This window comes from Cricetulus griseus, chromosome 2 (genome assembly GCF_003668045.3).
Source record: "Cricetulus griseus strain 17A/GY chromosome 2, alternate assembly CriGri-PICRH-1.0, whole genome shotgun sequence".
Lineage (NCBI taxonomy): Eukaryota > Metazoa > Chordata > Mammalia > Rodentia > Cricetidae > Cricetulus > Cricetulus griseus.
Genome location: NC_048595.1, coordinates 49,839,222 through 49,865,513, shown reverse-complemented (window position 1 = coordinate 49,865,513; position 26,292 = coordinate 49,839,222). Strand labels below are relative to the sequence as shown.

The 26,292-nt window shown below is 47.6% G+C and overlaps 1 protein-coding gene across 1 annotated transcript; it reads left to right on the top strand.

Annotated features, from left to right (window-relative positions):
* The first annotated feature begins 12,987 nt into the window (after positions 1 to 12,987).
* Positions 12,988 to 14,409, top strand: LOC113833990 (forkhead box protein D3). Its single transcript, XM_027400353.2, has one exon. The coding sequence runs from the start codon at positions 12,988 to 12,990 to the stop codon at positions 14,407 to 14,409; it is 1,422 nt and encodes a 473-aa protein (XP_027256154.1).
* Positions 14,410 to 26,292: the final 11,883 nt, after the last annotated feature.

Sequence of the window (26,292 nt, the reverse complement as noted above, 5' to 3'; positions counted from 1 at the left end):
CTCTGCCTCCCAAATGCTCGGATTAAAGGCATGAGCCACTTCTGCCAGGCAGAAACTGTTACCTATTCTTAGTGGTTTGGTTTTGGTTGGAGATGTGGTCTCCTCTCTTATATGGTCGTGGCTGGCCTGGAACTCCCGATGTAGACCAGGCTGACTTCAAACTAACAGATATCCACTTGCCTCTTACAGTGGGACTAAAGGTGTATGCCACCACACCCATCTTCTAATACCTCTCTTGAGCTGTGTATCTGAACTGTCCAAAAAGATAATCATTAGTAACATGTGGCTATGGCACATTTAGAATACAGTAGATCCACATATAATGACTGGGAGGTTAAAGTAAAAATCCTATTTCAAATGCTTGGTATGAAAAAAGGATGAAAAAACTCAATAAATGTTATATTAAACATATGTTGAAATGGTAATATTTTAAGTGTCTTGAGCTAAATAAAATGTATTGATTTTATGCATTTCTTTTTGCTTTTTAAAATGTAGCTATTGGTGGTTCAAGCTTATCATCTTAGTACCCTGGAGGCTGAAACAGGAGAACCATGAGTTTGAAGAGAGCCTATACTATGCATGGAAAGCCTCTGATTTAGAGCAATAATAATAACATCAAAAGTGTAACTATTGGGGGCTGGAGAGATGGCTCAGACAGAGGTTAAGAGCACTAACTGCTCTTCCAGAGGTCCTGAGTTCAATTCCCAGCAACCACATGGTAGCTCACAACCATCCGTTATGAGATCTGGTGTGCAGATATACATGGAAGCAGAATGTTATATACATAGTAAATAAATAAAATATTTTTTTAAAAAAGTGTGACTATTAGAAGATTCCTGTTTTGTTCTATATGAGAGTGAGTCTCACTATATAGCCCAAGTTGGACTGGAACACATTGTTCTCAGCCTCACATCCTAGTACCATAGCCCCAGCACTGGGATTAAAGGCATGTCCCCACTGAACATTTAAACATATGCACAAATCTCCCATTTGTGACTCATATTTCCACAATTGCTATTTTTTTCAGACTCAGATCTGTTAATTATCCCAAATGGCGCCAGCACCCCAACTTCAGTATGTATGAAACCCAAATCATCACCAGGCTTTTCAGACCATTCTCCGCACTGACAACAGAGTGGCAACAATGTGTCTAATCACACTCTTCCCTTTCACACTTTTACCATAGTCACTTTCAGGATGACATTCTGAGTCCGAGTCTCTTTCAAAGGCTTACAATACTCACCTTCACCATACAGAAAAAGGAAACAGCTGGATGTTGGTGGTGCCTGCCTTTAATCCCAGTACTTGGGAGGCAGAGGCAGGTGGATCTCTGAGTTCAAGGCCAACCTAGTCTACAAAGCAAGTTCCAGGACAGTGAAACCCTGTCTCAAACACATTCACACATGTCACACACACACACACACACAAAAAAAAAAAAAAAAAAAAAACAGGTGCAGTGGAATAGGCCTGAAATCCCAACAATTGAATCGGCTAAAACAAGGCGATTGCCTGGATTATAGAGCAAGTTCAAGCATAGCCTGGACAGCTGAATAGAACCCTGTCTCAAAATAAAAAGAAAAAAACATTTTAAAGGAAGGGACTTGACTACCTTGTTATAGTTGAGCCCTTGCCTAGTACCTGTGAGGCTATGGGTTCAACCCCCATTACCATGAACTAAGAAAACAAAGAGAAAAAGGCAAAACATTACAAAGGCATATTCCACAATAAATAGATAAATCATAAAACCCTGACCTGAGCATCCTGGGTATCCTTCAGCACATTAATAAATAAATATATAAGCAGACCAAAAGAACACACACACACACACACACACACACACACACACACAGAGAGAGAGAGAGAGAGAGAGAGAGAGAGAGAGAGAGAGAAAGTTTCTATAACCCCCATTTTACAGGTGAGGAAATGAATCACAATGAAGCTAAGGAACTTGCTCAGGGTCACACATGGAGGTCACAGTGTTTTGAGATCGGACTGTAGCCCCATGAGACTGGAGCTTGGCATGCTAGTGAAACTGAAAGAAATACTAGAGGCCCAGCCTGGAGGTGTAAACCTGCAATCCTAGCTTTTCTGGAGGATGAAGCTGTAGGGTCAAAGGTTTAAGACCTGTCTGGACTACTAAGCAAGTTCAGTGTAGCCTTGTTAACTTAATGGGACCTTGGTGCAAAATGAAAAATAGCAAAAGAGCCCTTTTATAGCTTATAGCTTATTTGCCTGTGGTGCACAAGGCCATGAGTTCAGTCCCCAGTAATGGAGCAGGGAGAGGGGTGGAGATACAAGAGTGCTCAGTGTTTAGGAGCTTGCTAGTTATGTACAAGGCACTGAGCTGTATTATTTGCTGAAAGAGGTAGGAGGAAGGGAGGGAGGGAAGTAGGGAAGAAAGAAAAGAGGAAAGGAGAAAGAGAGGAAGGGAGGGAGATAGAGATAGAGATAGATAGAATTCTTTAGATCTTTCTAAAGAATTCAGAATTTCACCCCCTGAATGTGGGTGTCAATGAGGAGACCTTGGAAATCTATGGGGCCTCTTGTAATGGATCAGTACTTATCGCTACCATAGGAATGAACTTTAGGAGCCCATCCCACATGGAGGGATACTCCCTGAGCCTAGACACAAGGGCATTGACCTAGGCCCTATCCCAAAGAATATGAAAGACTTTGAAGACCCCCCTATGGAAAGCCTCACCCTCCCTGGGGAACAGAAAGGGTATGGAATGGTTAGGGGATTAGTTGGGGGGGGGCAGGGGAGGAGGAGAGTGAGAGGGACCTGGGATTGACATGTAAAATAATTTTCTTTCTAATAAAAAAAGGGAAAAAAAGAATTCAGAATTTCATTTTTCCTTTATCTTCTCTCATTCTATTCTTTCTTTTCTTCTCTCTCTCTCTCTTTGTTTTCCTGTTCTTTGAGACAGGGTCTTACCCTGTAGTCCAGGGTGAACTATACACTAGAACTCGCTATGTACCCCAAGCTACCCTGAACAAGCAAGCCACTACACCCAGTAAAAAAAGAATCTTTTCTTCCATGAACAATGAGGTAGCAGCAAAAGGTTTTTAATTAGGGAAGTGACCAGCATGCCTCAACTGATACTTAACTAGATAACTATGTGAATGACTGAAGAACAAGAGACTGCCTCCCCACCCAGAAGTACTGGAGGTTGAACCTAAGGTCCTTCCCCTGCTAGGCAGCTGCTGTTCCTCTAGCCTGTGTCTCCAGCCCTTGGCATTCCCTGCTCTGTATTCTCTCTCTTCCCTTCCAGACACCCGAATTTCATGTAGGGGGTTTACTGAGAACACTTTCTCTTATAAAATAGTAACTGAACTAGGTATGATGATGTACCCTTGTCATCCCAGCACTGGGGAGGCTGAGACAGGAGGTTTGCCACAACTTCAAGCCTGGGTTACATAGTAGGACACTGCCTCTAAGAAAAGAAGCAAATGATCCTATCAATTTTACCTTCTTAATCCTCTCCAACCCATGCTTTCTTCAGTTCCAACCCCAGAGCCTAAACCTTTGACCTCTTATCTTAAAAGGACAGTTTAAATAACTGATGTACTATCTCCACCCTTTTTCTCTCTTCAATTTTCTCTTCTCATGCCCCCAAAAGGATCATTCAAAATGTTATTCTGATCATAGACACAAAACCTTTTATTGGCTTCTTATCAACTTTAGATTTTGCTTTTTTATTACATGTGTGTGTCTGTTTGCATGCACATGCATACATATGTGTACATGTGTTACAGCCCATGCATGAAGGTCAAAGAGCAACTTGTGGGAGTCAGTTCTTTCCTTCCTCCATGCAGTTCCTGGTGCTTGAACTCAGGTTATCAGGCTCAGCAGCAAGCTCCTTTACCCACTGAGCCACCCAGAACCCCCCATTGTCTTTAGAGCGTTGGTTTATTTGTTTGGATGTTCATTTTGTTGCTGTTGTTTGCAGTTGAGAGATTGAACCCAGGGCTTTGTACATGCTAAAAAAGCACCCTACCATGGAACAATTCCCAGTCTCACTTATGTGTTTTTGAGATTAGGATCTCCTGTAGTCCAGGCTGGCCTCAAACTCATTATGTAGTCAAGGGTGATCTTGAATTCTTGCTCTTAAGACTACCTCTAACTTTCAATGCTGAGCTTATTTTATTGGTGTTTGTTTTGAGGCAGGATTTCACCTTGTATCCTAGATTGGCCTGGAACTACCTGTGTAGATCAGGTTGGCCCCAAACTTGAGGCAACCTTGCCTCTGCCTCCAGAGTGTTGGGATTTCAGATATGCTCCACTAATCTGGGTTCCAGGTGTATATGAAGGACCTTCACAATTTTTCTCTACTTACCCCCCTTCCAAACCCAGTCACTTCCCTGTCTTCTCTCAGCTGCCCCAATGTTAGGGCCTTTGGAGGTCTGCTGATCATCTCGTGACTAAGGATTCCCTCGCCCGAACCTGTGAAAAGTGCTGTAGTGCAGGCACTACACCCCAAACCATTTTTGGTCCCTATGTTGCATAGCTCTGCATCTTGAGTCAGGCTCTGCTCTCTGCCTAACTCTTCCTCTCTTCATCTGCCCACCTGCTACTCATCATCAGAGACACTTTTAGGGTTATTTCCTCGGGGAGACTTTCCTATATGTTCCTCGTCTCCTCTCCAGGCAGACTACACTGCACTTCCGTAACATTGTATGATATGTCTGTAATAACTTATCATACTGTTATTTAACCATGCTCCATCAGAGCAGGCTGTGTCTTACTCAATGGTTCTTTCAACCATTATTTGAGTCCTACACTTTCAGGTGCTGGGCTGAAGGCTAGGGATGCAATGGCATGGGAGGCAGGGCATGGACAAAACGACTCATGTAGTTAGCAGAGTTAGCCTTTCGAAGATGCTGCTTGTCCTCTCACTCATGCTCTTTTTCCCGTGCCTGGCCTGTATGAATGTGGTAAAGTAAGAAAACTCAGTGGGTCTACTACTCGACCCTTTCAATAACCTCTCCTGTAGTTACCTTTCTGACAGTCTTTACTATTTACACATGTTCTCATTGAAATGTTTCCTATGTGTTTATTAGTCAGCATTCTTTCCTGCCTTCTAAAAGGAGATCACAATAGCCCAGACACAACTTCTAGGCAAGGTTTCACTTAAAAAAAAAAAGTGTTTTAAAAATTATGTGTGAGCCGGGCATTGGTGGCGCACGCCTTTAATTCCAGCACTCAGGAGGCAGAGGCAGAGGCAGAGGCAGACAGATCTCTGTGAGTTCAAGGCCAGCCTGGTTTCCAGAGCGAGTGCCAGGATAGGCTCCAAAGCTACACAGAGAAACCCTGTCTCCAAAAACTAAAAGAAAAAAATTATGTGTGGGTTTGTGGGTATGTGCGTGTATGTGGGTCAGCTTTCCCTCCAGCTGGAGTGACAGGCGGTTGAGTGCTGCCCCACATCAATGCTGGGAACTGACTTCAGTCCTCTGCAAGAGCAGCAATACATCTCTCTCTTAACACCTCCAGCCCTCAAGCTCCATTTTTACACCCCCCCCCCTCACTTTCATTCCTCTTCTGGTCACACTTCTATTCATTTCCCTATTACGCACCTCTGGCTCTCCACCAGAGTGTTGTTAGGCACTAAACCTGGTACTGTCCCAAGGTATTCAAAGTTTCTAGCTCCCTTTTTCCTAATATTCCACCCATACCCTAATGTCAATACCTATCCTGTGTGTGTGTGTGTGTGTGTGTGTGTGTGTGTGTGTGTGTGTGTGTGTTGTGGTTTGATTTGCAATTTTTCTGGTTTTGTTATTTGTTTTGAGCTAGGGTCCTCCTGCCCAATGCAGATTGACTTAAAATGCCAGTCTTCCTCCTGCCCCAGCCTGCAGAATGCTGGAATTACTGGGATTAAGGGTGTGTGTGTGTCACCTCCCTCAGTTTTCTCCCCTGCACCGGAAAGCCTCATCCCTTCTTATTCTCCACTCCATCAGGGCCCTGCTGCGCTGTCCCTTTTCCCTAATGTAGCACCTGCGCTGGGAAGGGAGGTTCTGTAGCCAGCTCTTCCTCAGACCTCGAATTCTTTTCATCACTAGCATTTTCCAGAGCCTAAGACAAGCCAATTAAGAATTATTGAATACATGAATTATAAACAAATACCCCGCCCTACCAAATTCACAGGAAAGTTACAATGAGAGGGAGCCAGAAACATCCAATTTGGGCCCACGGAAAAAAGTCACTTTTTAAAAGTACGCGAGTCGTTAAAAGTGTGTTTAACAATCCTGGATCATGTCACATGTATATATTTGCACCTTTCAGCACACGGTTTTGGGTTTTGTAAACTCCGTTGGACTTCTCATGTGAACAGTATTGGCTGCATTGGTGTTTCTGTGTGCTGTCCAAGTGAGTATTTTCCCCCGGTTGTGCGCGAGCCAGAGGCATGGTGTTTTTAGGGAAGGATAGCCTGAGCTGGAACTGAGGAACCAAGGTACCATTTGGAATTAAGTTTCTTAATGTGTGTATTCCCGAGTATCGAGGAAAGGGAATTCCTGCATAAACACCAAACCATGAACATTTTATTGTACAGCGTTCTAATAGGTGTTCTAGGTCATTCAGGTACTTGGGGTCATGAATAAATAGGAAATGGATTGCATGCTTCCCCGAAGAGACTCCTTCCCGAGGACTTACACTCCCTCTCCCCCCCAACCCGCCCCTTGCAAGGCAGGATCCCCGTGAGGCATTGGCAAGGGGGTCTAGCAACGGTTGAAGAATCGTCCTCTCTCCTGCGAGGTCCAGAGATGGCAAAGATTCTTAGGACAGCCTTTTCCACACTCCGGCACCGCCCATGAGAATCTGCCCCCAAGGCAAGGCGGGCGGGACCGAGTTGCGATGTGGAGAATTCGATGTCCAAGCGACCTCCTCGGAGGAGTGGATCGAGTTAAATATAACTGCGCCAATGGAATGGCGCTAAAAATAAGGTAGCAGCTGGCAGGTCCTCGGCCTTGTCCCGGGAAAGGAGGGGCAGGAAGCGGCCAGGAGGTGCGGCTCCGCAGAGAGAGGACCACCGAGGTTCGAAGTGTGTCGAAAGCCAGAAAAGGGTGTCCGTCAGGCTGGCGAATCTCAGGCCTGGCCTTAGGATGCTCTGGGCTTTCAAAGGTGTCAGAAGGGATGAGCACGTGCCTGGATGTGAGGGCAGAAGGGCGGAGACGTCCTTATGTCATGCCCGGCCACCAGGGGGAGCTGAGAGAAAGAGAAGTTGCGGACCCTAGGGGAGGTGGGTGGGCCCCGAGATGCGGGCGCATCGCCATCACCATGCCCTCCCTGGAGGTCCACGGGTGGTCGCGCTCTCTCAGAGCCCCCGCCCTCCCCGTCTCAGCGCCCCATCATCAGACCCACAATTGAAACGTTTCCAAAACGGACTATTTATTTGCTCCCAATAAATCGATCGGCGGTGATTAAGAAATCGATATGGCCTGGGTGGGCGAGTCTCTCGCTGCCAGAGAAAGGAGCTTTTGCGCGCGCCCGAAAGACCGCAGAGGGCCAAGCCCCAGCTGGGGACAAGCGTGCCGGAACAGTCACACACAAGGACCCGGTACCTTGGCACTCTGGCCCGGGGGAAGGGTAGGGGGTTTGCGTCCCCTCGGGTTGCTAGTGGCGGACACCAGTGAGCCTCGCCCGACCCCTTCCCTTTTTTCTCCACCTCGCGGAGGAACTGGGGCCGCTAGCGGCCGCGGTGCGGCTCCGAGGCTTTTGTTAAAGCTCCTCGGCCGGCTGAATAGGGATTTTGTAAAGCGGGACAGATAAAAATGAGCAGCATCATATTGTTTGACAGAATGATCCCGCGTGATGAAGTGTCGGCTCCGAAGGGGGTGAAAATGGTGAATTCCTAAAACCCAGCCCTCGGCTTCTCCAGCAGCTACCGTTAGCCTGGAGGGACCCAGAGGACGCCTGGCCCGCGGTGTCGCATCGAACAGCGTCGGCAAGACTCTAGCTTTCAATGCCAAGTCATTTTTAAGCCCCGATCCTGCCCAGGATCTTTCTCCTCGCGAATGAAAAGAACAATTTTCGAGAGAAAGGCTCGTTTTGATTAAATCTGACATGCTGCTGATAACTCCATGCTAATGTGAAATAATTAACATAATAGCCATAATTAAAAGCACGCTAACAATGCCATAAATTTATCACACAATTTTACTAGCTTTCTGCCCCTAACTGCTCTCTCATCGTTAATTAAACGTGTTGCCTTTTACAGAATGGATGTTTATACATTTCCAATATAAATAAATTCGAAACCATCCTCTCTCTCCCCCTCTCTCTTCTCCTTTCCTTCTGGTCTCTCGCCGTTTATAGGCACGCGGACTGTGAATACCAGGTACTGAAAATAAATGAAGTTTTGAGATGTAAATCTAAACAAGAATATTAAATTAGCCTTCCTCCCCACCCTCCCCAAAAGAGCTCTGAGAGGTATGAGGGTTGGTGTTTTGGGGTGAAAGTGTGTTGAAAACTATACCCATTTGGGCAGTGGAAATAATCTGCATGGGTTGGGACCCCCGATATCTCCTCTGCCCTTCCCATCTTCTTTGGTGGCAGCCGTCCAAAGAGGTTGATGATGGTCTAATAACTGTATGAAAATTGTCCAGAAGGAACAGACTTAGCTTGGGTGTAGATAATGGATCCCGGAAGGGAGGCTGGCTTTCAAATGGTTCCACCCATGGTTTGTTTTCTCTGCTAAAGAAAGTAGCTGCCCTGAGTGGGGGGCGCTCCCCTTACTTCTCCGGAGGTGGCCTCGCCTTCCCGGATTGTTAGAAAAGTGCATTTATGTGCAGGAATGAGGACCATTCGCCTGCTTCAATGACTTGGTCAAGCCGATGCCATCCATACTCCCTGACTTAGGGAGACATGGCGATTGGGGTCGCTTAGGCCTGAGTGGACTACTCTGCTTCTCTCACTCTCTGACCCAGCCCCTCCTCCCGTGTTGACCACTCAAGAATCCAAATTGAGTTGTAATTAATTTCCCCCTTCTCCGTCATAAATTGTTCCATCCACACCCTCCCCTTGCAGGACGCACACACTAAATCTCTCTTCCTCTGGAGACATCTCAATTTTCCTTCCTATCGATCCTGACTCTACTCTTGCCTCCTATTCCTAGAACCTTGGTTCCCTCTCCACTCCTGGACCTGTTTCAGTGCCTTCCACCCAGCCCTCCTGTAAGACTGTTTGGTCAAACCCACGAGAAGCCAGAGTTTCTGTCCACTTCACTCTCATTAGGCAGAATTATTTCCAACATGTGAGCGGGTGAAACCTCTGGCTGCTATCTTCATTTTAAGTATCTCATGGGAAGTTTGCTAGCTGGCCAAGTTGTCACTCCCATGCTTAAGTGTGTTAGTGTGTGCTCCCTTTCTTCCTCAATGCCCCCAATAATCCTTGGCAACTGAATGTTTATCCTTGCCCACCATTTCTGTTCCCTGTGTCACGACCTTCCTCCCCCCAATGTGTATCACCCCCCCCCCACTTCTCTATCTCTGTCCCAAAGTTTGGAGGTAACTGAGGACCTGGGTTTTTAGATGAAAGCTACAATCTCGCCTCTGTTTAGCTCGGAATCCAGCAGGCTTCAGGCGGCTTCCCGCGAAGAGGGCCCCTGGAACCTTCCGGTCTACCACCTGTACTGCTGCTCAGCTGCTTTCTATCGCACAGAGGCCACGCCGACATTAGTGTTCACCCGGCAGGAGGAAAGCCACTGCGGGTCCCCAAACAGAACGACCGCGGGAATCTCCGCGCCTCCTCTGGAAATCGATATTAAGCCACTAGGCCCGCGCGGGGTCCGGGTTTGGGGGCAGCAGCCAGTAGGTTCTGCACATCTCATCATTTAGCTAATCGAGTCGAAAAGTTTCCGTAGGGGCTGGACCCAGCATCAGATGGTAACACTGATTGAACAAGAGATTAGCACAATAGAGCTCTAACCGAGGGGAAGCATTGCTTTTCACGCTACGCACCGTAATTAATGGTATGAATCAATTAATTTGACTTTTATTGTGTCGAAGGAAAAAGGCGCAACAAATGGAACCGGCAGCTGGGAGTTGTTCACCACCCCCATCCCTAGAGAGGTTCCAAGGAGACACACGGGAATGGACCGCCCAGATCCGGCCTTGGCGGAGGGGAAGAGGCTGCCAACAGCTACGCCGAGAAAGTCTCCTGAGCCAGCTCAGGTCAGCGCAGAAATCGAAATTAGGCTCATTTGCAGACTACCTCAAAAGGATCAGCGAAAGCAGACTTGGAGCCTGGGATCTCGAGTGCGCACAGGCACGCACCCGTCCACCGGAGGCCAGGTCATCAAGACTGAGGTCGGGTCCGCGCTGAGCCTCGAGCCTGCGGCCATCGCCTGGCAATCCAAGTTGGGCAAAAAGCATTCCTAAATTTGTATTCTGTTTTCTTTTCCGCCTCACCTTTCTTTTGAGTTGCTTGGGCAGTTGCCACTGTAACATCTCTTGCCTAGGGGTAATAGGCAGCCAGCCCCTGCTCGTCGCTTCTATCACTTTCACGAGAAGACTTGTCTAGTAGATGTTTTTATAAGCCAGCGGGTCACAAATAGTGCAGCAGCAGAAATCGACTCTAGACATGCGTTTTAGGGTCAGGTGTAACCCCCAGAACAACTGGAAACAGAAAACAAGGAGATTCCAGACCTCTCTGGATAAGTCAGTGTCCCCGCCTACCCTGCAGTGGCCCCAACCCGGAGCATCATCGAAGTCCATTTTCATAGGGCTAGTGGTATAGCTGGGAGAATTGTGTAATGGGGATGAATAGTAGTCAATCTGTGTGTCCCAATGCCTGGAAGAAGAAGAAGAAGAAGAAGAAGAAGAAGAAGAAGAAGAAGAAGAAGAAGAAGAAGAAGAAGAAGAAGAAGAAGAAGAAGAAACAAGTTTACAGATTAAAAATGTTTTAATAATCTGAATTGCGGGAAAGTGAGGGACAAAGCAATGGGAATCAGAAGCACACTGGCAACCTGGAAGTACATAACTTTTCCACCATTTCTATAAGCAGTGCAGAAATTGTTTCCTCCCTGACTTCCTCTCTCAATCTCTTACACCTTGGGGAAAAAGGCTTCCTCCTCCCAGGCCTTCAGCGGACATACTAATCGGGTTTCAAGAGGGCCAAAACCAGCAATTGCTCTCCTCTGACAAAGAAGCAGCCTAAAGGCAGGGGGTGGGGGAGAGGCATTCTCAGAATCACCGGGGTTGGGATAACCCTCTCCCCTCTGACGTGCCCAGTCCACTAGCCCCAGAAGCACTAGGTGCCAACTCAGGGTCAGTTTAAAGTCCACATCCCCAGCATCTCTGGGAATTCCCAGTCTTTCCTACCATCGCTGACATTCCTTGCCACGGAAACTCCATGTGCGCTGGGCACAGCCTCGTCTCTTCTTTGTCGCAGAATTCTGCAGAAGTTAAGTCTTGAAGGATTTGTCTATGCGTTAAGAAACAACTCACATTAGTTAGAAGCCCACCCCCACTAGCAAGACTTAGAGCACTGTGGTTCCTTGGAGGCCGTGCCTCCCGTTTGGGAAGTCTACTCCCGCTCCCCACAATTTCCCAACTGTCCCAGTCTGTGCGCGGCGTCTAATACCAAGGCCCAAGGCCTCCTTCCCACCTCATTCCACTTACCCAGGCCGCTGCCAATACCCGCTCCATTTCCAACTCTTTTCTGACTTTTTCTGTGCTAAGTCGTTTAACAACTCCAACAGCCAGTTATGGCTTCTTTGTTTATAGGTTCCCTGTTATTTTACGTCCTTTTTATTTCTCTGTAACTATCCTAATAGGTTAATCGATAGCTGTTTTCTGACCCCGAGAAACCCCAGCTGATGGTATTGTGATCGTGCGAATACATACATACACACAGATATATGTACGTTTGTATGTATGAATGGGCTTGTCGCGTCGATCCAGGAGTAGTTAAGTTAGGTTTGGGGGTGATGTGGAAGCATATCAGCAGGTGTCTTGTCTCTGGAATGGCCCTGAGACAGGAGGGGGGTCTGGGGCCTAATTAGCAAAAGGGAGCCGGATGTGTTCCCTTAATCCCTGAATCGAAAACAAAAACCCAAAGCAAAGCAAAATAGTAAGTTTTCTTAAACAACAACAACAACCTTGTTCTGCACTGCGAGTCGGTCTAAATAATATTAGCAAAGTAGGGAAGACAGAAAAGGGCAAGGGGCAGAGAAGGCAGGGCGGTAGGAGCCCTATGGTCCGGTGGACACTCTCTTAGGCCCACGCCCTCTCCACCCCCACCCACCCACACTCACGCCCTCCCTGGACCCGGCGCCTGGCTCCAGCGTGGGCAGGGGTCTCCCGGCAGCCTGAGGAGCCCTCGGGGCCCGGGGGATGCTAGCGCCTTAGTCGGTCAGGAGTTGCGCTTCTCTTGTCCCTTTGTTGACAATTCCCTGAACCAACTTGAGTTTGGCCAGCTCCACCGCGGCCCTGACGTCACGCGCGGTCACGTGGCCCCGCCTCCCGCTGGATCTTTAAGTAGAAAGTAATCTATCAGGCCAGTCCTTAAAACGGGACTTTCGACTACCCGGGCTTGGCGTCCCTGTCACCCCCACCCCACCCCCGCGCTTGCCCCTGTCCGCGCCCTTCGGAGCTGCTTGGCACCGGGCGTCCCGGTATCGCCTGGACCGCTTCTGAGCCCCACGCCCAAGCCAGAGAAGCCGGGGAAGGCTGGCGAAGTGAGGGGGCGCGGCGTGAAGAAACCTTCGGGGTCGCGAGCAGTAGCTGCCTCCTCGTAGGGAAGCGTCGGGGACCGCTGGAGTTCGTGGAGCGCGGCTGCGGGCGGCGGAGCGCAGCGCCCGCACCGCACGATGCCGGGCCTCCGGGTGTGAGCTGACCCAGGAGGGCCCCGAGCTACCTGTGCCCTCCCCTCCCCCTCCGCTCTCTTTCGGGGGGCACCGGCACCCCCTTTCCGTGAGCTCCGCGACCGCCCCTTACGGACCCTCTCGCTCTCTGCTCGCTCCCGGCCGCCGCCACCAACCCCGTGGAGGGATGACCCTCTCCGGCGGCGGCAGCGCCAGCGATATGTCCGGCCAGACGGTGCTGACGGCCGAGGACGTGGACATCGATGTGGTGGGCGAGGGCGACGACGGGCTGGATGAGAAAGACAGCGACGCGGGCTGCGATAGCCCCGCGGGGCCACCGGAGCTGCGACTGGACGAGGCGGACGAGGGGCCACCGGCGACCGCTCATCACGGCCAGTCTCAGCCGCCCCACCAACAACCTCTGGCACTGCCCACCGAGGCGACCGCGGGCGGGCCGGGGAACGACGCTGGAGCGCCTGAGGCGGACGGTTGCAAGGGCGGCGAGGACGCGGTGGCAGGTGGCGGTGGGCCCGGCGCGGGCGGCGGTGCACCGGGAGGTCTGACCCCGAGCAAGCCCAAGAACAGCCTGGTGAAGCCACCCTACTCCTACATCGCGCTCATCACCATGGCCATCCTGCAGAGCCCGCAGAAGAAGCTGACCCTGAGCGGCATCTGCGAGTTCATCAGCAACCGCTTCCCATACTACCGGGAGAAGTTCCCCGCCTGGCAGAACAGCATCCGCCACAACCTGTCGCTCAACGACTGCTTCGTCAAGATCCCCCGCGAGCCGGGCAACCCAGGCAAGGGTAACTACTGGACCCTGGACCCCCAGTCCGAAGACATGTTCGACAACGGCAGCTTCCTGCGGCGCCGGAAGCGCTTCAAGCGCCACCAGCAGGAGCACCTGCGCGAGCAGACGGCGCTCATGATGCAGAGCTTCGGCGCTTACAGCCTGGCTGCGGCGGCGGGCGCAGGACCCTACGGCCGCCCCTACGGCCTGCACCCCGCGGCGGCGGCGGGCGCCTACTCGCATCCCGCCGCTGCGGCGGCGGCGGCGGCGGCAGCAGCGCTCCAGTACCCGTACGCGCTGCCTCCGGTAGCTCCCGTGCTGCCGCCCGCGGTGCCCTTGTTGCCCTCGGGCGAGCTGGGCCGCAAAGCGGCCGCCTTCGGCTCACAGCTCGGCCCGAGCCTACAGTTGCAGCTCAACACCCTGGGTGCCGCCGCGGCAGCCGCGGGCACGGCGGGTGCGGCGGGCACCACGTCGCTCATCAAGTCCGAGCCCAGTGCGCGGCCGTCGTTCAGCATTGAGAACATCATAGGCGCGGGACCCACGGCGCCCGGGGGCTCGGCTGGGGGTGGCGGGAGCGCGGGCGGGCTGGGGGGGCGGGGTGGCGGGGGAGGCGGCAGCACCCAGTCCTTCCTGCGGCCGCCGGGGACTGTGCAGTCCGCCGCGCTCATGGCCACGCACCAGCCCCTGTCGCTGAGCCGGACGACTGCCACCATCGCGCCCATCCTGAGCGTGCCGCTGTCTGGACAGTTCCTGCAGCCCGCAGCCTCAGCCGCAGCCGCTGCCGCCGCCGCCGTTCAAGCCAAGTGGCCCGCGCAATAGTGATGAGCCGGTGGTGGCCCGGCTGGGCGGCGGCCTCCGGCAGAGCCTGCGCTTTCAGGCTGTGCGCCCGCTCTGATCCTGGTCCTTCTGCCCTGGTCCTGGTCCCTGTACCCAACCCTGGACTCTGCTACCCGCCCCCGACTCCCCAACACCGACCAACAGCGGCCTCCATCCCCTCGCTCACCTAAGCTGGCCGAGCAAACTCAACACTGCGCCCGCTGGGAATAGCTTTCCGTACAGGTAAACTGATACCGAATTTCCAAAAATGCACCCCGACGGCGCCTGCTCTCAGTACTGTGGGGGTGGGAGGGAAATTCTTTGTACATATTTGTATAAAAATCATTGACTTTCCTTTTGGGGTTTTTATTTTTTTAAGAAAAAAAAAAACAAATTCAGTAGATTTAGAGCTCTGAACTTTCATTTTTTTGAAGGTTCACTCTCCGCAGTTTTATCTGAGAAAAAATGTATAGAGACGTTGGGAGATTTTAAATACAAAAAAAAATTTTTTCAAAAAGGCGAAGTGTCATTGTATTATAAAAGTCTGTTTATATATGAATGAATATATATGGTATTCTAAATGTTATTCCATCGTGTTGTACACAACTTTGTAAATAAATTTTTAAAATGCTCAGCCTAGTGTTTTATTTAGGTGTACAGCAAATGGCAATATTTTAAAATGGAATCTGCATTGTCTTCCCCTAGAAAATCTAGCAGTTTCAAACGTTGCAAACTCATAATTTGGGTGTAGAAACATTTAAATTTGAAAATGGAAGGAATATTCCTAATTTAAATTATATTAATATGTGTCCGTTAGTTTGCACATAAAGCCAGAATAGGGATGACGATCTCATTCATATCAAGCTACCGTGAGTGACTAGCTGCTCCCGCAAAGGAAGCTGCCATTAAAAATCTAAACGGCATTCCTGCTCATTTCAGTGAACGGTAGGTCTAGCACAGTCCACCAGGCAAACGGAACAGATTTTGGTCATTTTAATTGCCTTTCAAGTACAAAATTTCAAACACCCCATTAGCAAATAAACCTTGGATTTTTGGAATTCCTTTTCATACCTTACGTGGAAATGCAAAAACCCATTGATTTTTTAAAAATTAACATAATAACATTTTACGTTTAGCATTGGGATGGCATTATTTGCATTAAGATGATAGGCAATGGTTCTTTTATTTTTCAGAAAAATTCTCAAGATCCCTCTTTCCATGGCATTAATCAACTTGCATATTGGATTTCTGGAGGATTCCTGAAGCGGCAGTCCCTCCTCCCAACCCCGACCCTTTTTGAAGGCCAAGAAATCACAATTAATAAACACCCTTCAGGTGCATTTACCTCCACCATTTTCCCCCTACCTTGGCTAGGATAGGATTTTTGAGAGAACTATAAAATAGAAGTGGGGAATGTCCTCATATATTATTTTAGGTATCCATTACAGCTGTTTAAGCGTTTTCTTTATTTTTTTTAAGGTGTTAATGTAGAAATGAAACCTCTAGAAGAGGCCGATTGGGCCACCACCAGCATATCCTCAAACGGCATCAATTCTAATTATTTTGTAATTAATTTAGCTGTTACAATTACTTATGCGAAATCAGTTTAACTCCGGAACTGTCCTTAGCAGGGATGTCATCTCCACCCTATGAGCGTCCTGTCAGTAAAACCCAGGCAATGTCAGAAGCCGTGTCCACTCCTGCGTGCCACCGGAACCCGAGCCTTATTCTCGGTGGCCGGCGTGGGCTTGGGGGTCGCTCTGAAAGACACTTCCTTCCAAATTCTGATTCTGTTTTCCTGGTGAACGGTAAATGTTAGTGTGTCCTGAGTAAACATTCCGTCGGGAGCCGAGTCCTAAAATAAATCAGGCTGCTGGGGTGAGAGTTTTTTAACTTGATAAACAAGAACCTGATAATCAGCAGTGCTGAAGGAGCGACTGTAACCTTCAGCGAGGAGAGCTTTACTTTGGGCGGGTCCCTTCTAATCTCCTTTTACAGGGAAAACTAAACGGATCTAAATTGGTTTGTGTTTTGCAGCTATAAAAGTCACAAGTTGTTTCACAGTTGTGTCTGGCTAATCGGTTTTTACACAAACAGCAAATGGTACACGATTTGTGCAAACACACAGAGGTTACTTCTAAATTTAGCTGGCACCCCTGGGAAAAGGGAAAGGCAGGGCTTCTTGAATTCACTTTTAGCCTCAAGAAGCTGCTGATCCAAGGCTTCTAAATGACATTGGATAACAGGGGCCTCATTCCATCCCTGATCCTTTGTTACTTATAAAATTACTCGCTCATATTTCCGCGCATAGCAGCAATACCGGCCGAGCCTGAGCACGCAGCGTGACACTAGGATACAAGCTGCCGCTGGAGATCGTCAGGGCCCTTTCCAGCGATGCATTAGGCGGCGAGGTGTAGAGATTGCCGCAACTTTCCTTCCAGTCACTTATGCTGGAACAACAAACAGCCTCTTTCCTGTGTGTTTGAAGGGTAGGAGGTTTCATGTTCAAACGCCAGCAGCCAATGGTTATTGAAAGTCCTGGCAAAATACCGGGAAAGCAGAACCTAGCCTTAAACCTGGAAAAGAGCAAAGCTAAACTATCTAAATGGTGAAGGTTTAGAGCAGACGAGGAAATGTAAATGTTGTATGAAATTAATTAAAGCACTTAGTACGCTGGGGCAAGCTTTAACCCACGTTTGATGTTTTCAAATGCAGACACGTGTGATAAAAGGGGATTAAATCCCTCTAAAATTTAGATTTAAAAACAGTGCAATTGCCACCTGGTTTTTATTACAGTTTTTTTTTTAAAGGAAATTAACAGAAAAGAGGGACATAAATATAGGAAGCGGGGTTGGTTTCAAAGGGGGAAGATGGTAGACTTTCAGTTACACACCGATTTAAGCATTCCCCACCTCTTCAGACACGCATTTACAGACAATCAACTCACTCTCAAAGCCTAGGGTTCCTAATCTGACCTCAGGGTGGAGTTCCTGAGTGGACCTCTCATCCTGCTCCTTGCGGGAATGTAGGCAGGATCTGGAGACTCAGAAAAATGTGGAATACTCCTACTGGCCGAGCAGAGCTATAGCTGCGATGGTGGATATGGCCTGTAGGGGGCGACGGGCAGATGAAAAACTCCCGAGCTGTTTTTGAAAATCCAATGCCAGACACCCTCACCTTCCCACCCTTCTATCCAGGTCTCTTCCTGGCCAGGCTCTGATTCACCCCCCCCCCCCGACACCATCCTTTATTCTCAGGTCCTGGGACTACCAGGTCAAATCTCCTAAAAGCTACATTCCTTTGCCCATGTCCTGAAAGGGGCAAGGTCTCGAGGCGAATTAGTCCTAGAAATTATCAAACAGTGAAATTTAGTGATGAGGAAATACTGTCTCGGAAGCAGTTAAGAGCTCCATTTGAAGTTATTTATTTTACATGGCTTCACAGGAAGAGTCTTGGGAGAGAAGAGAGCATGGAAAGCGACTGTGTGTCTGGGTGTTTTAAAGTGAGTCTTTGAGAATGTGATCTGAAACTCGAGTCTACCCAGCTTCACCTGGGCCCCAGCTGGGCGGCAGCAGAACCGAAATATTTGGGGCGGGATAGGCATAGGGTGAGAGAGGCCTCCCAGGAGGCATCCCAACCAGTTATTTTCTTTGATTTTAGTCAAGGGGCCTTTTTTGTTAAAGCTTCCCAATCCTTTGACTCTACCTGCAGAATTAGGTTCGTGTTAGAGAAAACAAAAAGCCACTAAAAAACTGTCAAGTGCTAAAAGTACTTTACACCCCACGCTCCCCGCGGGTCTCTTCCCTTCCCCGCCCGCCATGGACTCCAGACAGAGAAGCTATCCTTCCTGCTTTAACACCGCTAGTGTTCTCCTTGTTTTTGAATTTCTTGATGTTACGTATGCAAAAGAGTGTTCTAAGATGGGTCTCAGAACCGGTCGAGACCCTGCTGCTTGGAGGAACCGAGCAAAAGCGAAGCAAGCTCAGAGCAGCTTCTCCAAGATTCCAGTCCTTGACCACACCCTGCGCCCTGAGAGGAGAGTACTCGCCCTCCAGCCCGAATCTGCTGCGGGAGTATTCCTCTCTGGCCCACCAGTCTACTTTTTTGCTTGCCGGTTTGCTTCCACTAACCCAGGCAAGTGGGGAAATCGGAGACCTCCGCTGACAGAAGCCCATTAGCGCCAGGCCTGGCCTGGGAGGAGAATTAAAGGTAATCAGATCTCAAACCCGCCTAAAAGACCACCCTCCTACACAGCCCTCCAACAGTTGGCTGGGTGGCACCCAGAGCCAGCTTACTCTCCCACCGCTGCCCGCTTCTCGTGCCCTCTTAGGAATGTACGAACCATTCTTTGCTCTCTACCGTAGAACTTGCCAAATAGGGCTTTGTACCAAACAGAATTCAAATAGAAACGTAAAATGAACGATCATCCCAGTTTTATTTATCCAGTTGATGTCTTACATCGGAATTCCCTGAGTTATTTTAAGGATTATAATTTCCTATATTTTGTGAAGAATTAAATTAGTCTGCTTCCCCGTTTTTAACGTGAAAGGCTTATTTCCCCGGAGGACTCTGCGTTTATGCACACAGTTCCATTCTGCCAGGGGTGAGAATGAAGGGGGCATCACCATTCCCTTCCAAAAAAACATGTCTAGAATATATTGGCCTTACAGCAAACGCCAGTCCTTTGCTTTACACAGACATAGTCCCAGAAGACCCTGTGACTTCTCCAAAGTCACTCAGCATGCCAAGCTCTGCGATAGAAACATGTTTCTTACCCGGGAAGGACTGTGCCATCTGAGGAAAAGAAAACAGCTAGCCCTGGGGCAAACAAAGGTGGGAGGGAGAAAAAGACTAATGAAGCTCCGGGCTAGGGACAGCTACAGGGAGGCAGCAGGCCTGTGCCTTAAGGCCTTCCCGCCATTCCTTGTGCCTTCCCTCAGCATCCCGGGTGAAGCATTGCACTGAGCACCTCTGCCCTGACCGACGGCCACGTGACTTTTCCCGGAGAATTGAGAGGCAAGAAAGTGGGAACTTAGCTCCCTTAGTCTGACGGGCCAGTTGCCCAAGCCACATCGCTGCAGTGTCAGGAGTGGATGCCATCAGTGCCTCTCCCCGGGCTCGCGGGGCATCTCCCCCCACATCAGCCTCAAGGGCTCCGGCTCGCCTACTTTGGAAGTATGGATGGGAGGAAAATCTGGAAGGCTATCCAACAGGAAAGGCACTCGCTGTAGAGGTGGCCTTGCAGAGGGATACGCGATAGGGACAAGCCCCCATGCAGGGCCCTGCGACGCCCTATCGGCAGCCAATAGGAGGCAATTGCCCCCGGAGTTAACCTAGGCAGCAGAAGCTCCAGCTGGGACCCTGGGTAAGTCACCACTCTAAGCCACGCATGGGCGTAGCTGAGGACCCTCGGCCAGGCTGAAGGACAGAGATGAGGGTCTCCAGGCTTGGCCCGCTCGTGTCTCCTGGGGCGCTCAGAAAGAAGCACTCTCTCTGCCACTGTGGCCCGCGCACCGTGTGGGCTACCTCGCTTTAGAAAAGGGGTCCAGCCCGGCCCGGCGTTGGTGGCACACGCCTTTAATCCCAGCACTTGGGAGGCAGAGGCAGGCAGATCTCTGTGAGTTTGAGACCAGCCTGGTCTACAAGAGCTAGTTCCATGACAGCCTCCAAAGCCACAGAGAAGCCCTTTCTCGAAAGAGCCCCCCTCCCCCCCACAGAGAAAGGAAAAGGGGTCCTGACAAGCAAGTTTTAGTTTCTTCCTTTCCTCCCCAGGTTCTTTCCAAACCTCTCAACAGATGGTAGACAAGACTCAGTCTTCTACAAAAGCACATCTTTGGTTGGCCCTTGTTATCCTTTTCTGTAAAGGGCACAACCTCTAACGCTAAATTTTCTCTTTGCTCTGAAGCGCCTCCTCCAGACAGCCTTCCCCAACCTTCCAATTTAGGTTACTTGCTCCTTCTCTGAGCTCACCCATGAGCACAAATGAATCAATGATACATGCTGATTCGCGTTTGCACCCCTTACTGCCTAACACTGCTAGACACAAGGGGCAGTCCAGATTAGATGTCAATTGACCTTGAGCATCAATGAGCTGGGGGTGAAGAATCTTGGAGACTGTAAACTGATCAAACCAGGTTTTAAGAGTTTGAAGGACTGTTGTCTTCCCCTTCCTTTTCTCCGGGCCCTTTCTTTATAAACAAATGCTTTTTATAAATACTTTTTGTTTTGTTTTGTTTTGTTTTTCAAGATAGGGTTTCTCTGTAGCTTTGAAGGCTGTCCTGGAACTTGCTTTATATACCAGGTGGCCCCAAACTCACAGAGATCTGCCTGCCTCTGCCTCCCAAGTGCTGGGATTAAAGGTGTGCGCCACCACTTCCTGGCTAAACACTTACTTTTTTAAATGAAGAATTAAAAAAAAATGATCTAAAACGTGTAAGACATGTGAGCTGTTCATTGGAGTATGTTTACTCTGCCATTAAAATCAACTGAATACTTACTTCATGCTTGAAATACAATTAGCTTCCTCTACTCTCATCTAATGAGACCCCCCTCCAACAGCCTGTTTGAGCCAGCCAGGACTTTAGCTCTCACACAGTAGTCCCTCACACTTAGGACATCCTGATTTGAAGGTTTTTCTTTCAAAGGAGTCTTTTATTTCCTCGGAAAATAGTAATAGCTTTGAGAGCCCTTTGCTCAGGTTTTTATAATAAAGATGGCCCTATTATACATAGGATTCTTTGTCTAGAAATGCAAAGAATCCATTGTGGTTTGGCATCTACTGGGAGTCCCAGTGTGGTCTGAGAACCTTTCTCCAGGATCCATGTGGGTACCACCTTGCCTGTGACTGGATTTAGAGGACATCAAGTGACAAAAGCCTCACAGAATAGTTGCTAGCATTTTGAGAATTTTGCACCCCACCCCCATCAGTTAAAAAGTATTTTTAGAAAGTTAAACAGGGCTGGAGAGATGGCTCAGCAGTTAAGAGCACTAGCTGCTCTTCCAGAGGACTGAAGTTGCATTTCCATCACATACATGGCAGCTCACAATCATTTGTTAACTCCAGTTCCAGGGAACCTAAAACCCTCTTCTGGCCTCTGCTGGCATCACACACACACACACACACACACACACACACACACACACACACACACGCACAGTGCACATACACACATGCAGACAAAACACCCAAACACATAAAATAAAAATTTAAGAAGAAAGTTAAATAAATGATTATTTCATTTTGTGAAAAAGTCAACTTTTAGAGCCAGATGTAGAGGTACACATCTGTAATCCCAGCATTCAAGAGCTGGAGACTACAGGATTAAGAGTTCAAGGCTAGCCTCATACCTAATACTTTCAAGTTTAATCGTGTTTACTTGCAACCCTCCAGCATATCACTCCCTAAAGTTATCTCTTACTTACAACTCACTATTAAAGTAGGAATTTATATGTCTTTGAAAGATATCCATGTGGTTCATGCCCAAAGTCACTCAGCAGGCCAAGCTCTATTAGTAGGCTTGTGATGGAAATATGTTTCTTACCTGGGAAGAGCAAGAGGAAAATCTTGTATTATCTGGCCATTGCTTTCCAACTGGGATCAAAATAATTGAGTGTGTGTGTGTGTGTGTGTGTGTGTGTGTGTGTGTGTGTGTGTGTGTATCATTTGATGCAGATTTTTGCAAATTTATAACTCATTCTGTGTGGTCCTCATTACTTTTAACCTTGTGTAGCTGCTAGCTTCCCTCTCTACATTGTTAAAGATTCTAGCACCTCACAAATATAAATGTTGACTATAAGAGCAAGGATGAGTCACAAAGAACATAATTAAATCATAGCCAGTATGAAACATCTGCTTTACTGATGGTACACCAATGGGGATTAGTTCTTTATGATAAGGTTTCTCTTGTTCTTAGAGGAAATTGAATGCAAGAAATAATAAACTGGATTAAAAGACATAATTAGTTTTTAGCCCTAGTCTTGATATTGAGCTTCAAAGTATTTGATAGATTCTATATTTGCCCTAGTGAAAAGCTGTATATTTTTTAATTTAGTGTGTGTGGGGTGGGTAAGATGGGGGGAGTACATGTTATGGTACCTGTGTGGCACAAGACTTTGTGGATTGGTTCTCTCCTTCCACTTCTGGTGACTATGTTTCTGGACTAGCCGTTTTACCAAATAAGTCATCTTGCTGGCCCTGAAGACTACTATTGAAGATCTAGCAGAAAGACAGGAATTATAGTATCATAACTATCATTTCATTTTTTTTAACTTTTGAGTAACTGTTTAAAAATTTAAAGATTTTTTTAAAACTTTGATTTCAATTTTTGTCTTGATTTAAGATATCTGTCATACCAAACCATCTGTCATTCAAATCTCCAGCACTGTGAAGACATTGCTAATATGTACATTAGGAAACTGAGTGTCCCCTCTACACCATCCAGAAGGCTCTGTGAATAATTTTCAAAGGTAGTCAAAGAGGTGGTGAACAAAGCTACCTTCCACTTTGGAAAGCATTATTCTAGAGCAGCTTACTTAATTTACAAATTTAATAGATCACTGCTTGTTTTTCTGTTGCCTTAAAATAGTCTAACATTAGATGAGTTTAAATTTGAGAAAGCATTTTATTAAATTTATTAATGATTGAACACATCATTTGAGATATCTACTATATTTTAAATTGTTTCCTTTGTCAGTAGGGGTTTACTAGTTGAAACACAGAATGATATTCTAGAAAAAAGCATGGATTTGATAGTCTTATGGTCAAATCTTGATTCTCTACCTTTCTGTTGTCAATTGCATTTTGTTTTATTCCTCTCTCTCTCTCTCTCTCTCTCTGTGTGTGTGTGTGTGTGTGTGTGTGTGTCTGTCTGTCTGTCTGTCTGTCTGTCTGTCTGTCTGTCTCTGCCTCTCTCTCTCTCTCCAGGGGAATCTCACTCTATGGCCTAGGGTAACTTTAAACTTGTAATAATTCTCCTGTCTCAGTCTCAAGTGCTGGTATATAGGTTTGAGTCCCAGTGGCCTGGCTTGCTGGTTTCTTTGTATATGCTCTTAATCACAGTTAGCTAGCCTCTCTGTGTCTGTTTTCTTGTTTGTAAAACAAGTATCAGAACATGGAGATTTACTGTGATGAATCTGATGGTCTTAACGATGCTGACAACTCACTGCTCGGCAGTTTTGCTGATTTTATCGTGGTCACATTTTTATGAGGCCACCTTTATTTTTTTTCATGGATAACATATACCAAATAGTTGTCACATTTCATATTTAAAAATGAAGTTGCTGGGACCACTGTCTCTCCCATCTGTTTGAGTTAGGGATCATTTTTGTGTTCTCACAACTTAACAAATGGGAAGCAATTTACTCTGTGGTGCTGCTTGGTAAATCACTTTCTCACTTTCAGGGTATTTTTCAGTCTTGTGGATGAGAGGTCTTGACAATAGTCATTAAAGATATGATAGTGTTTTCCACAAGAACAAGGACATGTGCCTATGTCTCTTTGTTGAGCTCTGGTCTGGGTAGACTAATTTTGACATTTTTTTCTTCTATGTCTACCCTGAAATTTCTCTAGAGGAAGTCACCACCTGTCTAGACTGGATCTCATTAGGCCAAAGGCCAAGTTTTAGCTCATAAAAACCATCTTAGTTATCTACCTGACTAAGGAGAGAAAACAACATCTATTTAATGGATGATGAGATAGAAATTGTAGCATGAAAAATAAAAGACCCAGAGACTGATATTGGGGTTCAAGCTGAAGATCAGAAAAGCAAAGCAGCCGGCCACTAGCTCTTACTCTACCTCATCTCAGACCAAGGGGGCAATCCTTAAACTGCTCCTAACTCCTCAGATTCACTCAGACTGTTTTGCTCTCCTCAATGTGGCTAGATACTTCAATATCTTCCTATCCTCAATGTAGCTGGAGAATGAATGCTCTCTCTGAGACCCTGTTCCTGTCTTTAATACCTCTCATAAATCTTGGTATTAAAGGTGTATGATCCCAAGTGCCGAGATCATCTTTGTGTGAGTTGTTTCTCTTTAGGACTGGACATATTTCTTGTAGCTCAGTGTGGCCTCGAACTAACAAAGATCTATCTATCTCTACCTGCCAAGTGGTGGGATTAAAGGTGTGTACCACCACTGCCTGACTTCTATAGCTTGTGGCTGACTTTGCTTTCTGAATCCTTAGGCAAGCTTTAATAAATCAAAAATAATATACCACACAAGAAGTCAACTGAGTTTTCTGTGTGTGGTGACTCACACCTGTAGTGCCAGATGCAGAGGCAAGAGAATCACTGTGAGTTTGAGGTCTGCCTAGGCTCAGAGCAATACATGACTCAAAAACAAAACATTCCATCTCGGGCTCAGTGTTCAAAGGTCTTTCACTCTTTACACATTGTCTGACTGTGGTTCTCTGTTTTTCCTTGCAGGAAAAACTTTCTATGAGGAGGCTGAGCAAGACAGTGATCTATGAGTATAGCAGGATGTCATTGTGATGGGGCAAGACAGAGCAGAGGTTCCTCCATCTTTTATTCTTTAGTTTGGTTTTGTGGGGGGGGGGGCTGTGTGGGTGTTTCTAGACAGGGTTTCTCTGCGGCTTTGGAGGCTGTCCTGGAAGTAGTCTCTTGTAGACCAGGCTGGTCTCCAACTCACAGAGATCCACCTGCCTCTACCTCCCAAGTGCTGGGACTACCACCACCCGGCTCCCATCTTGTATTCTTGTTGAGGCCATTACAGATTTAACTAGAGCCAGAGCTCCTTGATGGAGAACCCCATGGAGAATTTTCAAACTCTATTGTAGCAACCAAAGGTCAGGATGTCACAGCTAACTTATCTTAGCCTTTATTAAAACTACTTGTTTCTGCGGAACTGCCTCCGGCTAACCACTTGTCTTGGCTTCTGTTAAAATGCTTGCTTCAAACTGCTTACTCTGAGAAGCTCTTCTCGGCTAACCACTTGTCTTGGCTTCTGTTAAAATGCTTGCTTCAAACTGCTTACTCTGAGAAGCTCTTCTCGCAGCTGTTGAGTAAGATGCCAGGGCGAGGTCTCTGCCTTTAAAAACTTGTGTTCTGGACACTCAGGGCCACACCTGGGTCCCCAACACTTGGATGTGGTCCTAGCTGTCTAGAAGAAAGACTTTCAATTGGTATCCGGTTCTTGGTCACCCAAGCAGCATCGGTTATGGGGTCTCATAGAACAAGCCTTAAATCAAATCAGATGTTGGTTGGTTACTTCCATAAGCTTTGTGCCACCATTGCACTAGCATATTTTGCAGTCAGGTCATCATTGTAGATTTAAGCATTCATAGCTGGGATGGTGTTTACAGTTCTCCTGTGTTAGTGTACAAAGTACCTTCATATACCAAGAATACTGGTTAGTAGGAGTGAAGGCCCTAGGTAGGCACTAGCTTGGCTTCTCTGTATTTAATGAGTTGTATGGGTGTTATTTTCAGCAACAGAGCCTTGTTGTCAGTTTGTGGAGAGCAACCTATAGCCTTTGTGATGTCTTGGATTGTTTAGGGGTTCCCATGGGACCCCTTTGCCCAAAAACTCAAATGTAACTCAGTACCATTTCTGACATTGAAGCTTCATTTGGTAATGAACGAAAGAAGATCCCAGGGAAATCTCTTACCTTTGCAACCTTCTGAGGCCACTGTGAGAAGATGGCCATGTCCGAAGAAGTCATCATTTCACACTGAATCTATAGCACTTCAGGGTCAGGCTTCCAGCCTTCAAAACTACAGGAATACATGTCTGTAGTTGATAGAGCCCAAAAGGTTCTAGACGCACAAATGGACAAAATCATCTCCTTTAAACAAACTTTTGCAAGGCATGGTTGGTTTACACCTGTAACCCCAACACTGAGAAAGCTAAGGCCGGTATGGGCTACAGT

Bases quoted from the DNA above. Each gene is read 5' to 3' on its own strand.
- LOC113833990 (XM_027400353.2), top strand. From the start codon at position 12,988: ATGACCCTCTCCGGCGGCGGCAGCGCCAGCGATATGTCCGGCCAGACG.